Genomic DNA, 15,930 nt, shown 5'->3' on the forward strand with positions numbered 1-15,930 from the left:
CAAAACAAGGAAATGTTCAGAATAATATCCAAATCTCAATAGTGCAAAGGGTAAGAAACCTGGATATTAGGTGGGAATGTTATTGGTCCCATTTTGCAGATGAAAAAACTGAGGTACAAAGAGGTGAAATGACAGAAGCAAACCATCTGACTCCATTTCATCCCCTGAGAGCCAGGTATCCAGGGGAACATGGTAGTTGGCGTCAACAGTGGGTGGGAGCAAATGAAGGGCTTCGAGGACCGGGGTGAGGCAACAGTAGCTGTCAGTGACAGGGTGGGAGGCGCCAGTGGTCCTCCTGGTGCTCCTGATGGTGGATGGTGCTGAAACTGGAAGGGTGACTGAGAGGGGAACATCCCTATCTAGCTGCCCCACACTCTAGGACTCCCCACTTCTAGCCCCCAGTCCTGGGCAAGAGGAGCACACACATATGGTCCTGCAGACACATGGAGGTGTTATGCTTCCCTCCTTCCCCCCAACCTGTGTTGTCACCCCTGGATAAATTCCTGCTCATCCAACAGACCCAGGTCGTGTCACCTCCTCTGGGGAGTCCTCCAGAGAGTCTATACCTCTGGCTTTCTCCAACAACCTGGTCCTCCCTTCACTGGACCTCCACCCAACATGCTTCTATGATGTCTACACTGGACCTCCACCCAACATGCTTCTATGATGTCTACATGTATGACACGTAACATCATACAGACATGTAAATAATCCTTTATTTACATGTTTGACTTCCTGGTTGGGCTATGGACTTCTTCAGCTAAGGATGGGGTCTCAAAGTTTTTGATTTCCCTCCCAGAGCTTAGCCCCATGCCCTCCATGGATAAAAGTGAGTCAAGGCTTAGACAGTAAATGAGCCAGCAGCTGATCTGGGTGCTCAGGCTTCCAAATGGCTGGACAGGCTCACACAGGGTGGGAGTCTTGGAAGTTACCTTTCAAGCCCTGACCAACCTAAAGAACACAGGGGATGCTTTGCAACTCTGAAATTTTTAGGAGAAGTGTTTGAGGGCCTCTGGCTAGGGATGACCCTAGACTTCCCACTCTGACACATAAGGTTTCTTACTATTAGGGGAAATTTCAGGCTCTCTGAGCTCTTGGCTGTTCATCCCCATCCCCTAGGGCCTCATGCCTGCCTTGCCACCTGACTGTCTCCTTTCTATCCACATTTCTTGACCCCCACCCAGTTACCTGTGACCTATCTTGAGCAGAGCCCTTTAGGAGAAGTTGGGGATCAGGGATGCCTGGTAATGGACCAAGAAGTCAGTCTTGTTCAAGCCTGAGGAAGCTCTGCGAACATCACATGTCGATGGAGGAGTCCTGTGGGTAGCAACATAAATGTTCGAAAAAATGTATGTGATGGGGAAAGCAGAGCCCACCAAAAGCCAGCAGGTCTGCGGTCTGGGGCTGGTTCTAGCCCTGACGAGCCAGAGACCTTGAGGAAGGGGCCCCAGTTTTCATCTGTGAAAGAGTGGCCAGAAGTGATTTTTAGACTCCTTTCTGGCTCTAACATCTTGTGATTCAGGAAGTCTGAGAGGCACACAAAAGGAGGAAAGGAACATGCCTGGGACACACCAGACAGATGGTTCTGCGACCAGAGCTCCTGGAAGACTCGTGGCTTCCACACCAATAGGATCCCGAGTCCTTTGCCCTGAGATCAGCAAAGTCACGATGAAGGAGCCCAAACTGAGGTCAGCCTGACTGGAAGATCGAGGCTCCCGGGAATTATCTAGAGCCTGGGCCAGTGACTAACACAGTACAACCGTGTGCAGAGATCAAATTGTCCTCATCCGTTGGATCATGGAAAAAGCAAGGGAATTCCAGAAAAACATCTACTTCTGCTTCACTGACCACACTCAAGCCTTTGACTGTGTGGATCACAGTAAATTGTGGAAAATTATTTAAGAGTTGGAAATACCAGACCACCTTATCTGCCTCCTAAGAAATCTATATGCAGATCAAGAAGCAACAGTTAGAACCAGACATGGAACAATGGACTGGTTCAAAATTGGGAAAGGAGTATGTCAAAGCTCTGTATTGTCACCCTGGTTTATTTAACTTTTATGCAGAGTACATCATGTGAAATGCCAGACTGGATGAAGCATAAGCTGGAGTCAAGATTGCCAGGAGAAATATCAATAACACCAGATATGCAGATGACACCACCCTCATGCCGGAAACTGAAGAGGAACTAAAGAGTCTCTTGATGAAGGTCAAAGAGGAGTGAAAAGCTGACTCAAAACTCAACATTCAAAAAATGCACCTCATGGCATCTGGTCCCATCACTTCAAGGCAAATAGGTGGGGATACAATGGAAATGTGAGAGAGTTTATTTTCTTGGGCTCCAAAATCACTGCAAACAGTGACTGCAGTCATGAAATTAAAAGATGCTTGCTCCTTAGAAGAAAAGCTATGACCAACCTAGACAGTGTATTAAAAAGCAAAGACATCACTTTGCCAACAAAGGTCCATCTAGTCAAAGCTATGGTTTTTCCAGTAAGATGTGAGAGTTGGACCATAAACAAGGCTGAACACTGATGCTCAGTGCTCAGAACTGATGCTTTTGAAATGTGATGCTGGAGAAGACTCTTCAGAGTCTGTTGGACTACAAGGAGATCAAACCAGTCAATCCTAAAGGAAATCAACCCTGAATATTCATTGTAACGACTGATGTTGAGGCAGAAGGACTGATGTTGTAGCTGAAGCTCCAATACTTTGGCCATCTGATGCGAAGAGTTGACTCTTTGGCAAAGACCCTGAAGCTGGGAAAGACTGAGGGCAAAAGGAGAAGGGGGCGATAGAGAATGAGATGGTTGGATGGCATCATCAGCTCCATGGACGTGAGTCTGAGCAAACTCTGGGAGATAGTGAAGGACAGGGAAGCCTGACGTGCTGAAGTCCATGGGATCACAGAGTTGGACACGATTGAGCAGCTGAACAACCACCACAATAATATGTGGATGCTTCCCTGCACGGGTTTTCAGCTTTAAGCCTTGCTGGGCTGGGTATCAGCATCTCACAGAGACTGTCTCATCCTGCGGTTTATGCGGCAACTCTGGCTTCTGTTCCCGGCAGCCTGAGAGTAAACCCTCCAGTCAGGAAGCCCCCCAGCCACCAATGCAGGGCTGTGAGATGAGGGCCTCCCCCTACAGGAGCCACCCTCTTGGTGCTTACACAGAATGAGCCCCAGAGCTGCCCCCCGCCGCAGCACCACTGTCCCCTGCCCCTCCTCCTCACAGCCTCCTCCACGTCCGTTTCCCTCTCCTCCTGTCCTGTTCCCTCTGCCCTCACTCCTTGCCCCTCACCTGAGCCCAGAGCACCAGCAGGACAGGCGCAGCCGGTATCTGTCTTCCCAGGCCAGGGGCCCTCTTCCTGACTTCAGGCGAGGGGAAGGAAGTGAGACAGCACCAAGCCCCTGAGAGGAGAGAGCCAGAGTCCGGGGGATTCAGCTCAGCCACCAAAGCCGGCCTGGGAAGTGGCAGCCTGGAGAGGAAGGGGAGGCCTCAGCCTATAGGCAGGACCCTCAGCTGCAGGTGCTACATCTGAGCCTTGCTTGAGGCTCCGGGGAACTCTGACTCTCTCTGCCCAGTCTTTTCCCCATCAGCCTGTCTCCCTGCCTTTCCATATGGGATCAGTTCAGTTCAGTTCAATTCAGTCGCTCAGTCATGGCCAACTCTTTGCAACCCCATGAATTGCAGCACACCAGGTCTCCCTGTCCGTCACCAACTCTCAGACTTCACCCAGACTCACGTCCATCGAGTCAGTGATGCCATCCAGCCATCTCATCCTCTGTCGTCCCCTTCTCCTCCTGCTCCAAATCCCTCCCAGCATCAGAGTCTTTTCCAATGAGTCAACTCTTCACATGAGGTGGACAAAGTACTGGAGTTTCAGCTTTAGCATCATTCCTTCCAAAGAAATCCCAGGGCTGATCTCCTTCAGAATGGACTGGTTGGATCTCCTTGCAGTCTAAGGGACTCTCAAGAGTCTTCTCCAACACCTCAGTTCAAAAGCATCAATTCTTCGGTGCTCAGCCTTCTTCACAGTCCAACTCTCACATCCATACATGACCACAGGAAAAACCATAGTCTTGACTAGACGGACCCTTGTTGGCAATGTCTCTGCTTTTGAATATGCTATCTAGGTTGGCCATAACTTTCCTTCCAAGGAGTAAGCGTCTTTTAATTTCATGGCTGCAGTCACCATCTGCAGTGATTTTGGAGCCCAAAAAAATAAAGTCTGACACTGTTTCCAGGTTTCTTTTATTTTAACCTTCTTTTTTTTTTTTTTTTTTGGCTGAACCACGCATCATGCAGGATCTGAGTTCCTTCCCCCTATGATGGAAGTGTAGATTCTTAACCACTGGACCACCAGGGATTGCTTTTGCTTCTGGGTGAGAATGTTGTTTATAGCCTGAAAGACACATAATAGCCCATTTTGGGCTCTGAACTTTAAAGGTACAATGCTTTTCCATTCATGCAGAGATAAAAAGTTGCAGAATGGAGAATAACATTTGTCTTATTGGAAGTTTACAGGAACTACCAAAACAAAGCATTTTCACCTCCCCTCCAGCATCTGGCTGACACCAAGAAGTCTGCAGTACCCAGACTTTTAGTATAAAAAGTCTGCAATACCCAGACTTTTAGTATAAAACAAGCCTGAATTCTGACTCGGGTAAGACATTTCTTTGAGCCCGTTCTGCTGGCTTTCCAAATGAAGTTGCTCTTCCATGTCCCATTTATTTTCCTGTCATGCGGCAAGCAGTACAAACTTGGACTTGTTAACAAATTAAGAACCTATTTTTCCTCCTCCTTTCTCCCTTCTCGATCCGAGCTCTTCCTCCCAAGCCTCAACTTTCTCCTCTCCACTGAAAAAAAGCAAGGGGCCGAAGGTGAGTGAGAGAGTTCGGCAACACTTCTGAGGTCCCCAGAGGTCAGAGACTTCCCATCCAGGCTTGCTTGGGGATTGGCACATTCCATGGGGACTGAAGAAGGGGGTAGGGGGAGATGGAGAGTCATTTCCAGGAATGGAGGTGCAGGGAGGGTCCCTGGCAAGGGTAGGAGAGAGCAAAGTTGAGGGTGTGAACACCAGAGGGGACGGGTGGGGAGAGGGAGATGGGTGCAAAAGAATGGGGAGGGAGAGAGAAGGGGAAAGGATCTCCGCCCCACAGGTCCTGCCTGTACCCCAGCCCCCAGCTGGCCATTGTCAGTCCATAGTGGTTGTTGAAAGGCCACACTAATCAAACACATTAAAAAAATAATGGTCAGTAGATGAGCTACAGAAAAACAATTGTCACAGGCTGTTCATGGTTAATAAACAACAAAGAAGAGAGAAGTCCGTAAACAAGCCGCAGAGCAGATCGGGCTTATAGGGAGCAGCAACTGGCAGGGAGGTTTATACGCTCAGGGACGAGGCTGGGGAAGCAAAAGGTGGGAAACAGAATGGGCAGATGTCAGACCTCCCTAGGCCACTTGAGGAGCAGTTCTGGAGACAGGCCACCCTTCAGGATCGCCAAGAAGGCAGGGGTTGCCAGGGCTTCAGACTCCCTGTGTCAGTGGATGGAGGGAAACGGGTTGCCCTGAGAGGGGTCTGCTCCAGACAGACTCGAGGCCACCTTCTGCCCTCACAACTCCCAGCCCCGGGGCAGGAAGCCCCGAAGCCTGAAGAAGGAGCCCGGCCACACAGCACAGCTGTGTCCAGGCTGATGCAGAGTGAGAAGCCCATTTGCAGCCACGGGGGACTGTGAACCCCAGGCTCGCCTGCTGGCCCCGCAGCAAGAACACGTGTGTCCCCTGGGCTCAGATCAGGGCTCACAGAGCAAACATCCCGTGGGTGCTGGGCTTTCTTTATTTGCTCCTTCCCTTAGCCATGACAGGAAACCCTTCACAGGTGTGTCCTGTCGCCTCACCCACTGCTCAGAAAGTCCCTCATCTCGTCCACCAAAGGCAGCAGTAGCCCTGGCCTGCCTGATACCTGCCCTGCCCTGCACTGGCCCGCCCTGGATCTGCTGAGGATGTGGGTCTTCCTGGAGCTCCAGGGAGAAGGGCCAACAGGTAGCAGGAAGTGAGAGGCCAGGGTTTCAAGGAAAATGTCCTGGAGGCCTAGAGGTCCAAAAACACCACCCAGGCCCCTAAGGGCTGGGGAGCTGGGGACATGGTCTGCACCTCCCCAGCGCTGTGTGTCTGTCCTTAGCTCGAGTCCATGTGAGAGCTGGCTCCAGGGGTGGGCAGCTCAGGCAGGTCCACCTGGTTCCAGGAGCCGCTCATCCTGGGATGAGGGATGGTTGGTCCCCCTAACAACTCCCCTATATAACATCAGGGCACAGAGGCCTCTGCCTGCGCCCAGCCCCACCTCCTGGGACCAGACCATGTGGCCCTCTTCCCTCTCTACCCCTTTGCAGTCGAGGACAAAACAGAGACTTGGGGTCCGACGGTCTTAAAGGTAGAATGTGACAAGCATCAGACCTGGAAAAGAACTGGAGGACCAAGCATTAGTCTTTCTGTCAGTTGTGTGAGGTTCGTGTGTTATTCCGTTTTATCCTGAATACAGTCTTGAGAGGTAGGAATTAGTGTCCCCTTTCACAAGACAGGAAACGTGAGGCCCGATAGGGTCAGTGACTTGCCCAGGGTCCCATGTGACAGGTGCACCCCTGGGTCCCGGTCCTGAGCCCCTGCAGTACTCTCCCTGACATCCTGCTCTCAACTGGGGCAGGGCCATAGGTGTGCACTTTTCGGGGGGAAAATTAACCCCCTCTTGGTTATACACCAGGTGTGGGCCACACCCTCCTGATAAGGAGGCTGGTTATCAGTGCTCACGCGTGTGCGTCCCGCACCAGGCCTGTCAGTTCCTCAGTCCGAGTCTCCCCTCTAGTGTGTTCTCCTGGACACAGGGCAGAGGGGCTGCCTCCCTACTGTCCCCCCCACCGGGATTGCCCCCTGCCCCTTCCTCTCTCCCCGTCTCCACCCTAGAGTGGCGACCCTGGGCTGGCTGCCCACCAAGGCCCCTCTGTGCCGCTCCCCTGACTCTGAGGTTTGCTGTCCTACCAAGGAGGGCTATGACCCAGGGCTGAGAGCAGAGAGGCTACATCCACCCCAAGGCTCTCATCCAGTGGCCCCAGGCTGGTGGACACCCCTCCCTAGGGGAGGAATCCAGCCCCTATTCTTTAGCCTTTGCTGCTGAAGAGCCTGAATCTGAGCCATGAGCTGGAGGGCGGGCTGCGGGGGGTGAAGGGGGGCAGGAGAGACTCCTCTGGCCACTGCGCCCCTGACCCAGGCTCCTTGGCTCCATCCCCCCTCCCTGCCCCCTCCCAGCTCAGGGAATTCCTCCAGGCTGCGGGCAGCTCTGAGTTGTCTTTGCTGTGTCACCGTTGGGTCCTCTTTTCCCAGGGAACAATGAGTCCCTGGAGGGAAGTGATCCTTCCTTTCTCTGAGCTAAGACTTCCCCTCCAGTGGACCCCAGGCCTCCCCTGCATCCCTTCCAGGAGTACAGACCCAGAGCTAGGGTGTGGGAACTGGGGGAAAGAGCCTTGGTCAGCCTCTGCATGCAGGTCTAGGGACAGGCTTGCCCTGCAGGCAAGGGCTCTCAGAGCAGGCAGCAGTGGGGGCGTGGGCTCCACTGGCACCCGGGACCTGAGGGACAAGCAGCTGTGGTCAGGCCAGGGGGCACACGGAGGCCCGGTAGAGGATGCTCGGCCCAGGGGGTTGGGAGGCTTAGATAGCTCTGGGGTCCCCAGGGCCTCTATCGACCCCCACCTCTTAGTCACTGTTTCTCCTCTGGGGTGGGACCCTTGTGACATAAGCTGCTTCTGGGACTCTTTCTTCCCCCAGGAGCATAGGGACGCTTGAGGGGAGCAGAGGGAAACTGAGGACAGGGCCCTGGGTCGGGAGAGAGTGGCCCCAGCTGTCCACCCCTCCCCCCTCAGCTCTGTAGTAAGAGGTTCCGAGGCTGAATGTAGCAGAGGTTCTCTGTCTGCAAACAGCACCCTCGGGGCTTGTCTGCCACCTAGCTGGGGCCCCTGGGATCTGTGGCTCCCAGGAGAACCATCTCAGTGGCGCCCCAAACCCTCAGAGACTTCCTGCCTAGCGCCACGTGCTCTGACTCCCACCCCCGCCAGGTTCCCAGCAGCCCAGGGGAACCAAGTAGATGCGGCACAGCCTCCGGTTCCAGGAAGACCTGAGTCCAGGTTGCACAGTCCTCACCCCCAGCCCGGCTCCAACCCAGACACGTCCCCGTCTTCACTCCTCCTCTGAGGAGTCTTCTGGGGGTCTCCCGGGGCCCCTCTGGGAGAAGCTCCTCCCCACCCCACAGTTGAGTGGCTTCAGACCAAGCGGACCTCCAGGGAGGTTCCGGTCTTGCAGGCGAGTCCTTGCAGGATCTGGCAGGGTCACGGCACACGCTGTAGCCTGCGAGGATGGGGAGAGATGCAAAGGGCAGTCCTGCTCAGCCCCCGAAGCTCCCAGGCCAGCCGCTCTGCCTCTGCCTCCGCTTCCAAGTGGCTGGGCCCCAGAAGGTTCCACTGAGCGGTCACTGCCTGCCCACCCTCCCCCTCTCCTGGGTGTCGAATGGTCCTCCTGAGTGGACGCAGGTGAGGACCGACCGCCTGGAGACTGGGGGCAGTCGGGCTTTGGAAAGGGTGTCAGACTCCCCAGCGCTCTGTCCTTGGGGGGCTGCGAGGGTTGGGTTCTACTCACTTCCCATGTGTCTCTTCTTCCAGAAGCCGTAGACCACGATCAGCATCACAAGCATGGGGAGCAGTGCCAGCACCCCGACGAGCACCATGGGATAAAATTCAAGGTATCTGGGGAGACAGGACAGGGCCAGGAGAAGATGAGTACTGGGCACCCCACCCGGGCCCACATCTTCCCACATCCCACGCAAGAAGAGTGGGACCCGCCAGTCCCCACGGGGAGAGACGGCCTCTCTTCCTTGGGGACCGAGCTGCGGGAGAAGGAAGTGAGGTGCTCAAAGGTCAGGGGGACGAAGCCCCCAGCCCCCAGCAAAGGCATGCGTCTCTCCAGTATTGGGGGGAGTCCTCTCTGCTGAGGGCGGGGGCTCTAAGAGACACCCATTTGTGACAGAAGAGGCCAAGAGTCTTACTCTCCCCAGGGTGACCGAGGATGGCACTTCCCACCTCTGTCCTCCAGAACACATGCTGTGGTTACCTGCCTGTATCCCCCTTTCCCTGCCTGTATCCCTCTTTGCTACGTCACTTCCATCTACACCAGTCATCAGCACCTCCGTTAAAAAAACTTTTGGTCTGACGGCTTTCTCTTGTCGCTGGTGCCCTCCATGCCATGCATAGCAGGCAGCCCCCCATCGACCACCAACAGTGGGACATAAAGGCCCCGGCCTCCTCGCCCTCCACACGGCTGCCTGACACTGGATTCCGGACTCTCCCCAGTGGGGCTGAGCCCTTGCTGCCCACGGTGATGACCAGCCTGTGCAAGTGCTCCGTCTGCTGCCTTCCCTTCCCTTCCCTGACTCACTTCCCCTTGCTCTGTCCCGTGTTCCAAGTACAACATGTATCCTGGTCTCCAAGTCCACTCCTGGGGGAACCCACATTAAAGTGTCCCCATTTCCTACTCTCCGAGATGCTCCCCTTGTGCAGTCCTGACCCTCTCCTCTTCATCCTCAGACTCCGCGCTGACCCAGCCCCACCCTCATTTCCCGCCGCCATCCTTTCTGTCCCTTGTCTGTCCCAGCTTCCCATCACCCATTCAGCAGCAGCCCAGACTGGATTCCCAGTAGGGTGGTGAGTGCGACAGGGGCTGCTCTGCTGTGACATTTGCACCTTGCGGTCTGCTCAGGCGGTCTGTTCCCATGTCTGGGAAAACGGCATTCGATGCCAGCCCCCGCGCCAGGTACCTGCTGGGGAATAAGTGGTTGAGGAGAGTTCTGCTGGTGGGGCACATTCCCATGGTGGGGGCTCCCACGGTGCAGAGGTGCGTGGCCTTAGTGGAGGTGTAGCCTAGGGCTGCAGCGGAGGCTCGGGTGTTGCTGGGAGACACAGTCGCAGTCTGGGACCCGGTGGCCCTCCCAGGCCCCGTGGTGGACAGGCTAGTGCTGGAGAAACTGGAGCCCATCACAGAAGTCAGTCTGGTGCTCCTTGAGGTGGGAGAAGGCAGAGGTCTGGCCAAGGTGAGGAGTCCAGCTGTGAACACTGTCCCTCGGCTGATGAAAGGGCTCCCAGGGCCTGAGGTGGGCGCTGGGCCTGTGGCAACGACTGTTTCACTCTGGAAAATGCTGGGCAGCTTCGTGAGAGGAGTGTTTCCCTTGGTTATGGAGGCTGAGGGACCAGAAAGGGAGGAAGGTGAGACTGGGTTGGGGTCTTGGTTCTGGAAGCAGCTGACGGCAGCCCACACGCTTGTCTGGGGACTGGGGTGGTGGGGAGGCTGTCCCTTGGACCTAGGACCCTGCTTTGCTGAGGGACCATGTGTGTGTGTGTCCAGAGGGTGAGGTCAAGGAGGAGAAAGTAGGCACAGCAAAGAAGGAAGAGTATTTCCCAAGTTTCTCAGTGTCCCCTGTCTGGCCACGGGGACGAGAGGACACTTCCCTCCCTACCCCCACCTCTCTTGTCACTCTCTGGACCTTCCTCATTCCTGTAAGTCAGAGATTTCTCTGCTCTGACGTTGAATGTGACCTTTCCCAGTTGCTCCACAGTTGGCAACTGGGATCCGGAGATGAGGACGAGGACGCATCAAAGACCTCGATTCCCAAGTACACTATGAGCAGTGAGGTCAAATGACCTCCTTGGGGGCTTATTAAGAGACACCCGAACTGGTCCCGCCACCCCATGCATCAGGGCAGGCCTTCACCATCCCCTTTTCTAGAAGAAGGCTGGAGTTTGGTTGGTGGAAGGGGAGCAGGCAGGAGCTGTGAGGGCTCAGTCTAGGGAGCAGTGTTGAGCCGATCTCATCAGGAAACAGGAGAACAGAGAGAAAGGGGTGCTGTGGTGGGGAGAGGGCTGTGGCTGCATCCCACTGCCGTGCATGCACGGACGCTCTCTGAGGGCCTCCCCAAGGAAGGTGCCCATTTTTCTAGGTGAGGGAACCGGAACAAGCAGAATTGGTGAGGTAGGGATAGGGGAAAAGGCCAACCTGGAGCCAGATCTCCCAAATCATCCTAGTGAGCAGTGTGAAGACCCCCAAAGGACCCGTTCAAAGAACACACACAGCTGCCCTGGGAGAGCCAGCACTTGGCCACAGAGGATCTAACAGTAGGGCAGAAAAGGAGTAACGTCCACAGAGAGAGAGACCTCCTGCAGGGTCAGTGAGGTCACGCAACCGTTTCCCTCACCTTCATCCCTACCTCAGTACGCCAACGGGTCGGGAGGTACAGGACCAGGAGAAGATGATGGAGAGGAACCCTCCTCCCCTACCTCCTGTGATGAAGGAGGGAGGTTGGACAGCAGCTGTCCCCCTTTCCCACCTCAGGTGCCTGGGGCCAGAAAGCTCAGTTTTCAAGATGCAGTGGAAGAGTAGAAGTTTTGCAGATTTTTCATTTCCTAGTAAGGTATGCAAAGTTGGAATCTCCCCAAAGTGTGGTCCAGAGATGGAAAGTGAGACCCAACAGTGCAGCGGGAAGATACACTAAGGGGAAAGCCATTTCACGTTTACTGTCCATTCAGTCGCTCAGTCGTGTCCGACTCTTTGTGACCCCATGAACTGCAGCATGCCAGGTTTCCCTGTCCATCACCAGCTCCAGTCTACTCAAACTCATGTCCATTGAGTCAGTGATGCCATCCAACCATCTCATCCTCTGTCATCCCCTTCTCCTCCCGCCCTCAATTTCATGTTTGTGTCCCTACAAATGAAGACTTCAGTAAATTGGTTTTGACTACTTCCCTGGGGCTAAAGCAGAACTGGAGAAGGAAGGCATGAGATTTGCTCTGCGTCTTAGAGATGGCAGTTGCCCAAGTTCAGACCCAACAGAAGATGGGGATGCAGTTGGGTTAGAGGAACCGGGAAGGGTGGAAAGTAACTTTCACAGTCACTGGCAGCTTTCTGCAGGCTCTCTGTCTGGCTCCTCACCCTTTCCTATCTTGTAAATGTAGAAAGAGTGCAGGCTTCGTTCTTGGACCTCCTCTCTTTTCCATGCTAAAGAGAGAGCTTTGATCATCTTAAGGTCAAGGCACAATATCACCCTCTAAAACTCTCCAATAGCTTCCTCTTGTACCTAGAATAAAACTCAGACCCCCATATCATGGGCATCAGGGCTGCTGTTTGCCTCTCCAACCTCATCTTCTATTGCTCTGCCCAATACTCAATACGCACCAGCTTCTTCTCACCTCAGGGCCTTTGCGTATGTAGTTCTCCCCACCTGGAAAGCCCTTTGAACCACCCACTTTCAACAGGACTAGAAAACTGTCATCCCACACAGGTTCTGCATGATGTCATCTGCTCAGGGAAGTCTTCTTTGACTCCCCACTAACTCAGTCGCTCCCCCCACCACAGAACTTCCTAGTACATCCCATTGTTTTATTTGCTTAAGAACACTCACTGCTATCTGCAACTGTTTGTCGGATGATGTGTTATTGCCTATCACCTCCCATAGGACAGGAATGTGTCTGGTTTTACTCACCACTGTGTCCTCAGAGCCTAGAATCGTGCCTGGCAGAGAATCAGGGCACAGTGAATAAATACTGAACAAATGATTGACTAAAACAAAATACAAAGAGTCCTGAGTTCGAATCTCATCCCGTCCACTTGCTAGCTCTGTGATCCTGAACAAGGTCAGAGCCACAAAGGACTTTTTACATCTAATTTTCTTCATCTGTAAAATGCCCATGAAGGTGTCTGTGAGAGAACTGTGAAAATCCCACTGTCCATCATGCCCACTGATGGATTATTATCATCCTTGTTATCTTTGATGTCAGTGGACTACAGGGCGGGAAGACACCCCCCAGCATCCCAGCGCCCCAGCAGGCCTGCTCACCTGGAGACACTTCCAGCAGGAAGCCCATCAGAGGGTAGAGGATGCCGGAGCTGTTGCGCATGCACCAGTACCGGCCCGAGTCCTGGAGCCTGAGGGCCGCCATGGTGATGTTGACCACCTTGGCCTGGGTATCATCCTGCAGCAAGTAGCGTGGCCCCTGCACCCCCACACGGGTGAACCCAGTCTCGCACTTCCTCCTCCTGATTTTGCACCAAACCTTACCCTCCAGGTGGTTTTTGCGGCTCTTGTAGGAGCACTGCACAGACAGAGTCTCCCCTTCGAAGTGCTGCAATTTTGAGTACACATGCTCCGTGGGGGCACCTGGGGAGACACGACTGGTTGAGGAAGGAGGAAGGAAGCATCTCGAAACTCGAAACTTGTGGTGTAGAGGCAGGTGGCTATTGCTCTGCTCTCATGGAACTCAAAGGAGAAATACAGCCCAACTCTGATGGAGGGGGACATAGGCCCCCTCCCCCAGGGAGCTCTCGGTCTGTTGGAGGAGACACTAGCCCTGCCCACTAGGAGTTCCCAGACTGATGGGGAAGACAGTAGTCCTGTGCCCTTGGAGAAATCCTAAAATGATGAGGAAGATACAGGGCTAGCTAGATACACACAGGGGAACTCCCAGTATAATGGTGGAGACACAGGCATAGCCCACAGGGAGCCCCTAGTTTAACAAAGGAAGCTTAGCCCTTACATTTAGGGAACTTTAGCAGACACAGCCCTTTTCTTTGTGGCATTTTCTAGTCCCATGAGAGAGTGATAAGCCCCGTCTTCAGGGTTTTATCCCGCCCTCAATGAGATATAGACACAAACTCAAGCCATCATTCTGAAATTCCAGAGCCCAGTGAACTTAGGTAGGTAAGAAAATTCAGGCTTGGAGAATATTAACAGCAGTTATTTGTTTCACAAACAGTTTCATTCTAGTCATCTTTTAGATAACAAGTTGTCTGAGTTCACTCTAGCTGATGTTTAATTTTAAAATATTCTAGTTTCCTAAAACCCATAGATTCAGTATGTCCAAACATGTGTATCAACTCCCGTTTGTGTTTAAACCAAAGAACTCTACAGTTCTTCACTGCTTATAAGTTGCCCTCTTATGCCCACATCTAGGAAGCAGATGCGGTACATGAGCTTCATAATCCACAGTCTGATGAGGTAGAACTAGGGAGAGGATGGCGAGCCAGGGGACAGGAAGAAGGAGAAGGCTGCGGTGGGGGCCCTCCGCCCCTCTACCCACCTTCCGCTCAGCAGTTACTCCTCTAACACCCTCAGAGTCTTCTGCAAACACACACACAGAGTAGAGAACAGACGTTTTGGAGTCTAAATAAACATAGGGTAAAACTCGATTCCATCACTGACTGTGTGAGCAGACCGTGTAAGGTCTTCTCATCTGTCTCTGGTTGGCTGTGAGGACTGCCCCTGGACAGCGCCTTAGACATGGTGCGTGTGCAATCCACGCCTCCTTTTCCCCAATGCAGGTTGCTCCAGGCTTTCCCAACGGAGCCCAGAGCTGTGATGGCCAAGAAAGAGCCCAGGATCCAAGATGTCCACCTTAGTTTCCAACCCAGCTGCCGCTAGAGTTGAGGCTTGGAGTAAGATAACGCCTTCTCTCGTATCACTTTGTACCATGCAAATTAAACAGAATAATCCCACTCAATTATTTGGCAGGTGACAGGTTTGGGGGACCCAAGGAGACACTCTTCTGCCCTGGCAGGGGGGGCCTTTCTGGGAGAGGTGTGCAGATGGGACAACCTTGCAAAGGATCTCCAGGGCACTGTGATCGTGTGTGCCCACCTTTCAGCCCTTTCACAGGCGGTGCCCAGAACTGAACAGGAAATGGTAACTTGGTTGCCATGGCAGCAAGGGAGGCAGAACTGGGTGAGGTCCCCTCAAAGAGCATTTAGTAGCTGTTGGGTGGGAGAGAAGGCTTCAAGGATTGCTTCCCTCCCTGCCAAGGACAGAGGGTAGGGATGGGTGTTGTGGCCCCAATGTTCCAAGAAAAAGCAAGTTCAGCACTCACATCCATAAGGTAATGCCTCTTATAAAGAACCAACAGGGCTTTCCTGACAGAGGCCCAAGGGAGGAGGGCTTGTTGTGTGAGGAAAGGGAGTGGCCCTGGCCAGAGGTCCTGAGGAAGCCAGGCAGATAAAGGGGCCCGTGCAGAGAGGGTCCAGGGCTTTATCTTAGTTGGTGAGGCCTGGGTTAGCTTTCCCCAGGGCCAGCTATTCGGCTGGAAACTTCTCACTGGTCTCTGGTAAGGGGCGACTAGATCTGCCAAACCTTCTCCTCCTCCTCCAACCCCACAAGATCACTGGGCAAAAGAAGCAGGAAGGGGGTCCAGGGACAGACCATTCCCTCCCTGCTAACCACCCACCCACCCTCTCACCTGAGACAGGGCCCTGGAGCCACAGCAGCAGCAGCAACAGCAGCAGGAAGGCGGGCGGCATGGCTCCATGCAGTGGGGATGGGCACAGCCCAGTGCGGGGCAGGGATCCAAGGTTAGGGGCCCAGGCCTATCCTGGCCGGGCCATTTGGGTCTGCCAGGGAAGACCTGGGGTTCTAAATGTGAAGTTGCCCATTTAGGGAAGTGAGGAAGTTGTGAGACCCACTGTGACCAGCAGCCCGCGGGAGCCCGCAGAGCCTACGAGAGGGCGGTGCCCGGGCAGTTTCCGCCCCCTCTTCCTCGAAACCTCAGGCAGGTGTGGCTGCTCCACCCAGTCTGGGGCCTCCCCGCCCAGGGAGGGCTCTCAGGGTCAGAAGACTCCTCACCCTCTTCAGGTTCCCTCCCAGAATCTGGTGCAATAAGAGTGCTGTCCTCTGAAGCCCGTTATTCACCTAGAGGGATAGTGTGATGTTTCTAGAACCTCAGGTACAGACTTCTCTGGAATCCTCTGGCTCAGAGACCATGGGTATAGGCTACGGGGCTTCAGCAGGGCATCTCAGACCCATTTTTCACACACCCACATTCACATGGAGCTTCCTGTAAACTCCCATTCATTG

General features: G+C 53.9%; 1 protein-coding gene across 4 annotated transcripts; it reads right to left on the bottom strand.

Annotated features, from left to right (window-relative positions):
* Positions 1-2,030: 2,030 nt before the first annotated feature.
* Positions 2,031-15,530, bottom strand: TREML2 (triggering receptor expressed on myeloid cells like 2). Of its 4 annotated transcripts, XM_002697232.6 has the most exons (6): positions 15,317-15,530; positions 12,928-13,248; positions 9,859-10,279; positions 8,685-8,791; positions 8,327-8,396; positions 4,240-4,407 (listed from the first exon to the last, which is right to left on the bottom strand). In XM_002697232.6, exons 1-6 carry the CDS (start codon positions 15,375-15,377, stop codon positions 4,401-4,403), a joined length of 987 nt encoding a protein of 328 aa, XP_002697278.1. In that variant the 5' UTR covers positions 15,378-15,530; the 3' UTR covers positions 4,240-4,400. The 4 variants fall into 4 exon arrangements, with proteins under 4 accessions (XP_005223588.1, XP_005223586.1, XP_015315320.1 ...); XM_005223531.5 differs by lacking the exon at positions 8,327-8,396 and having other exon boundaries at positions 2,031-4,407; XM_005223529.5 differs by having other exon boundaries at positions 2,031-8,396.
* Positions 15,531-15,930: the final 400 nt, after the last annotated feature.

This window comes from Bos taurus, chromosome 23 (assembly GCF_002263795.3).
Source record: "Bos taurus isolate L1 Dominette 01449 registration number 42190680 breed Hereford chromosome 23, ARS-UCD2.0, whole genome shotgun sequence".
NCBI classification, from domain to species: Eukaryota; Metazoa; Chordata; class Mammalia; order Artiodactyla; family Bovidae; genus Bos; species Bos taurus.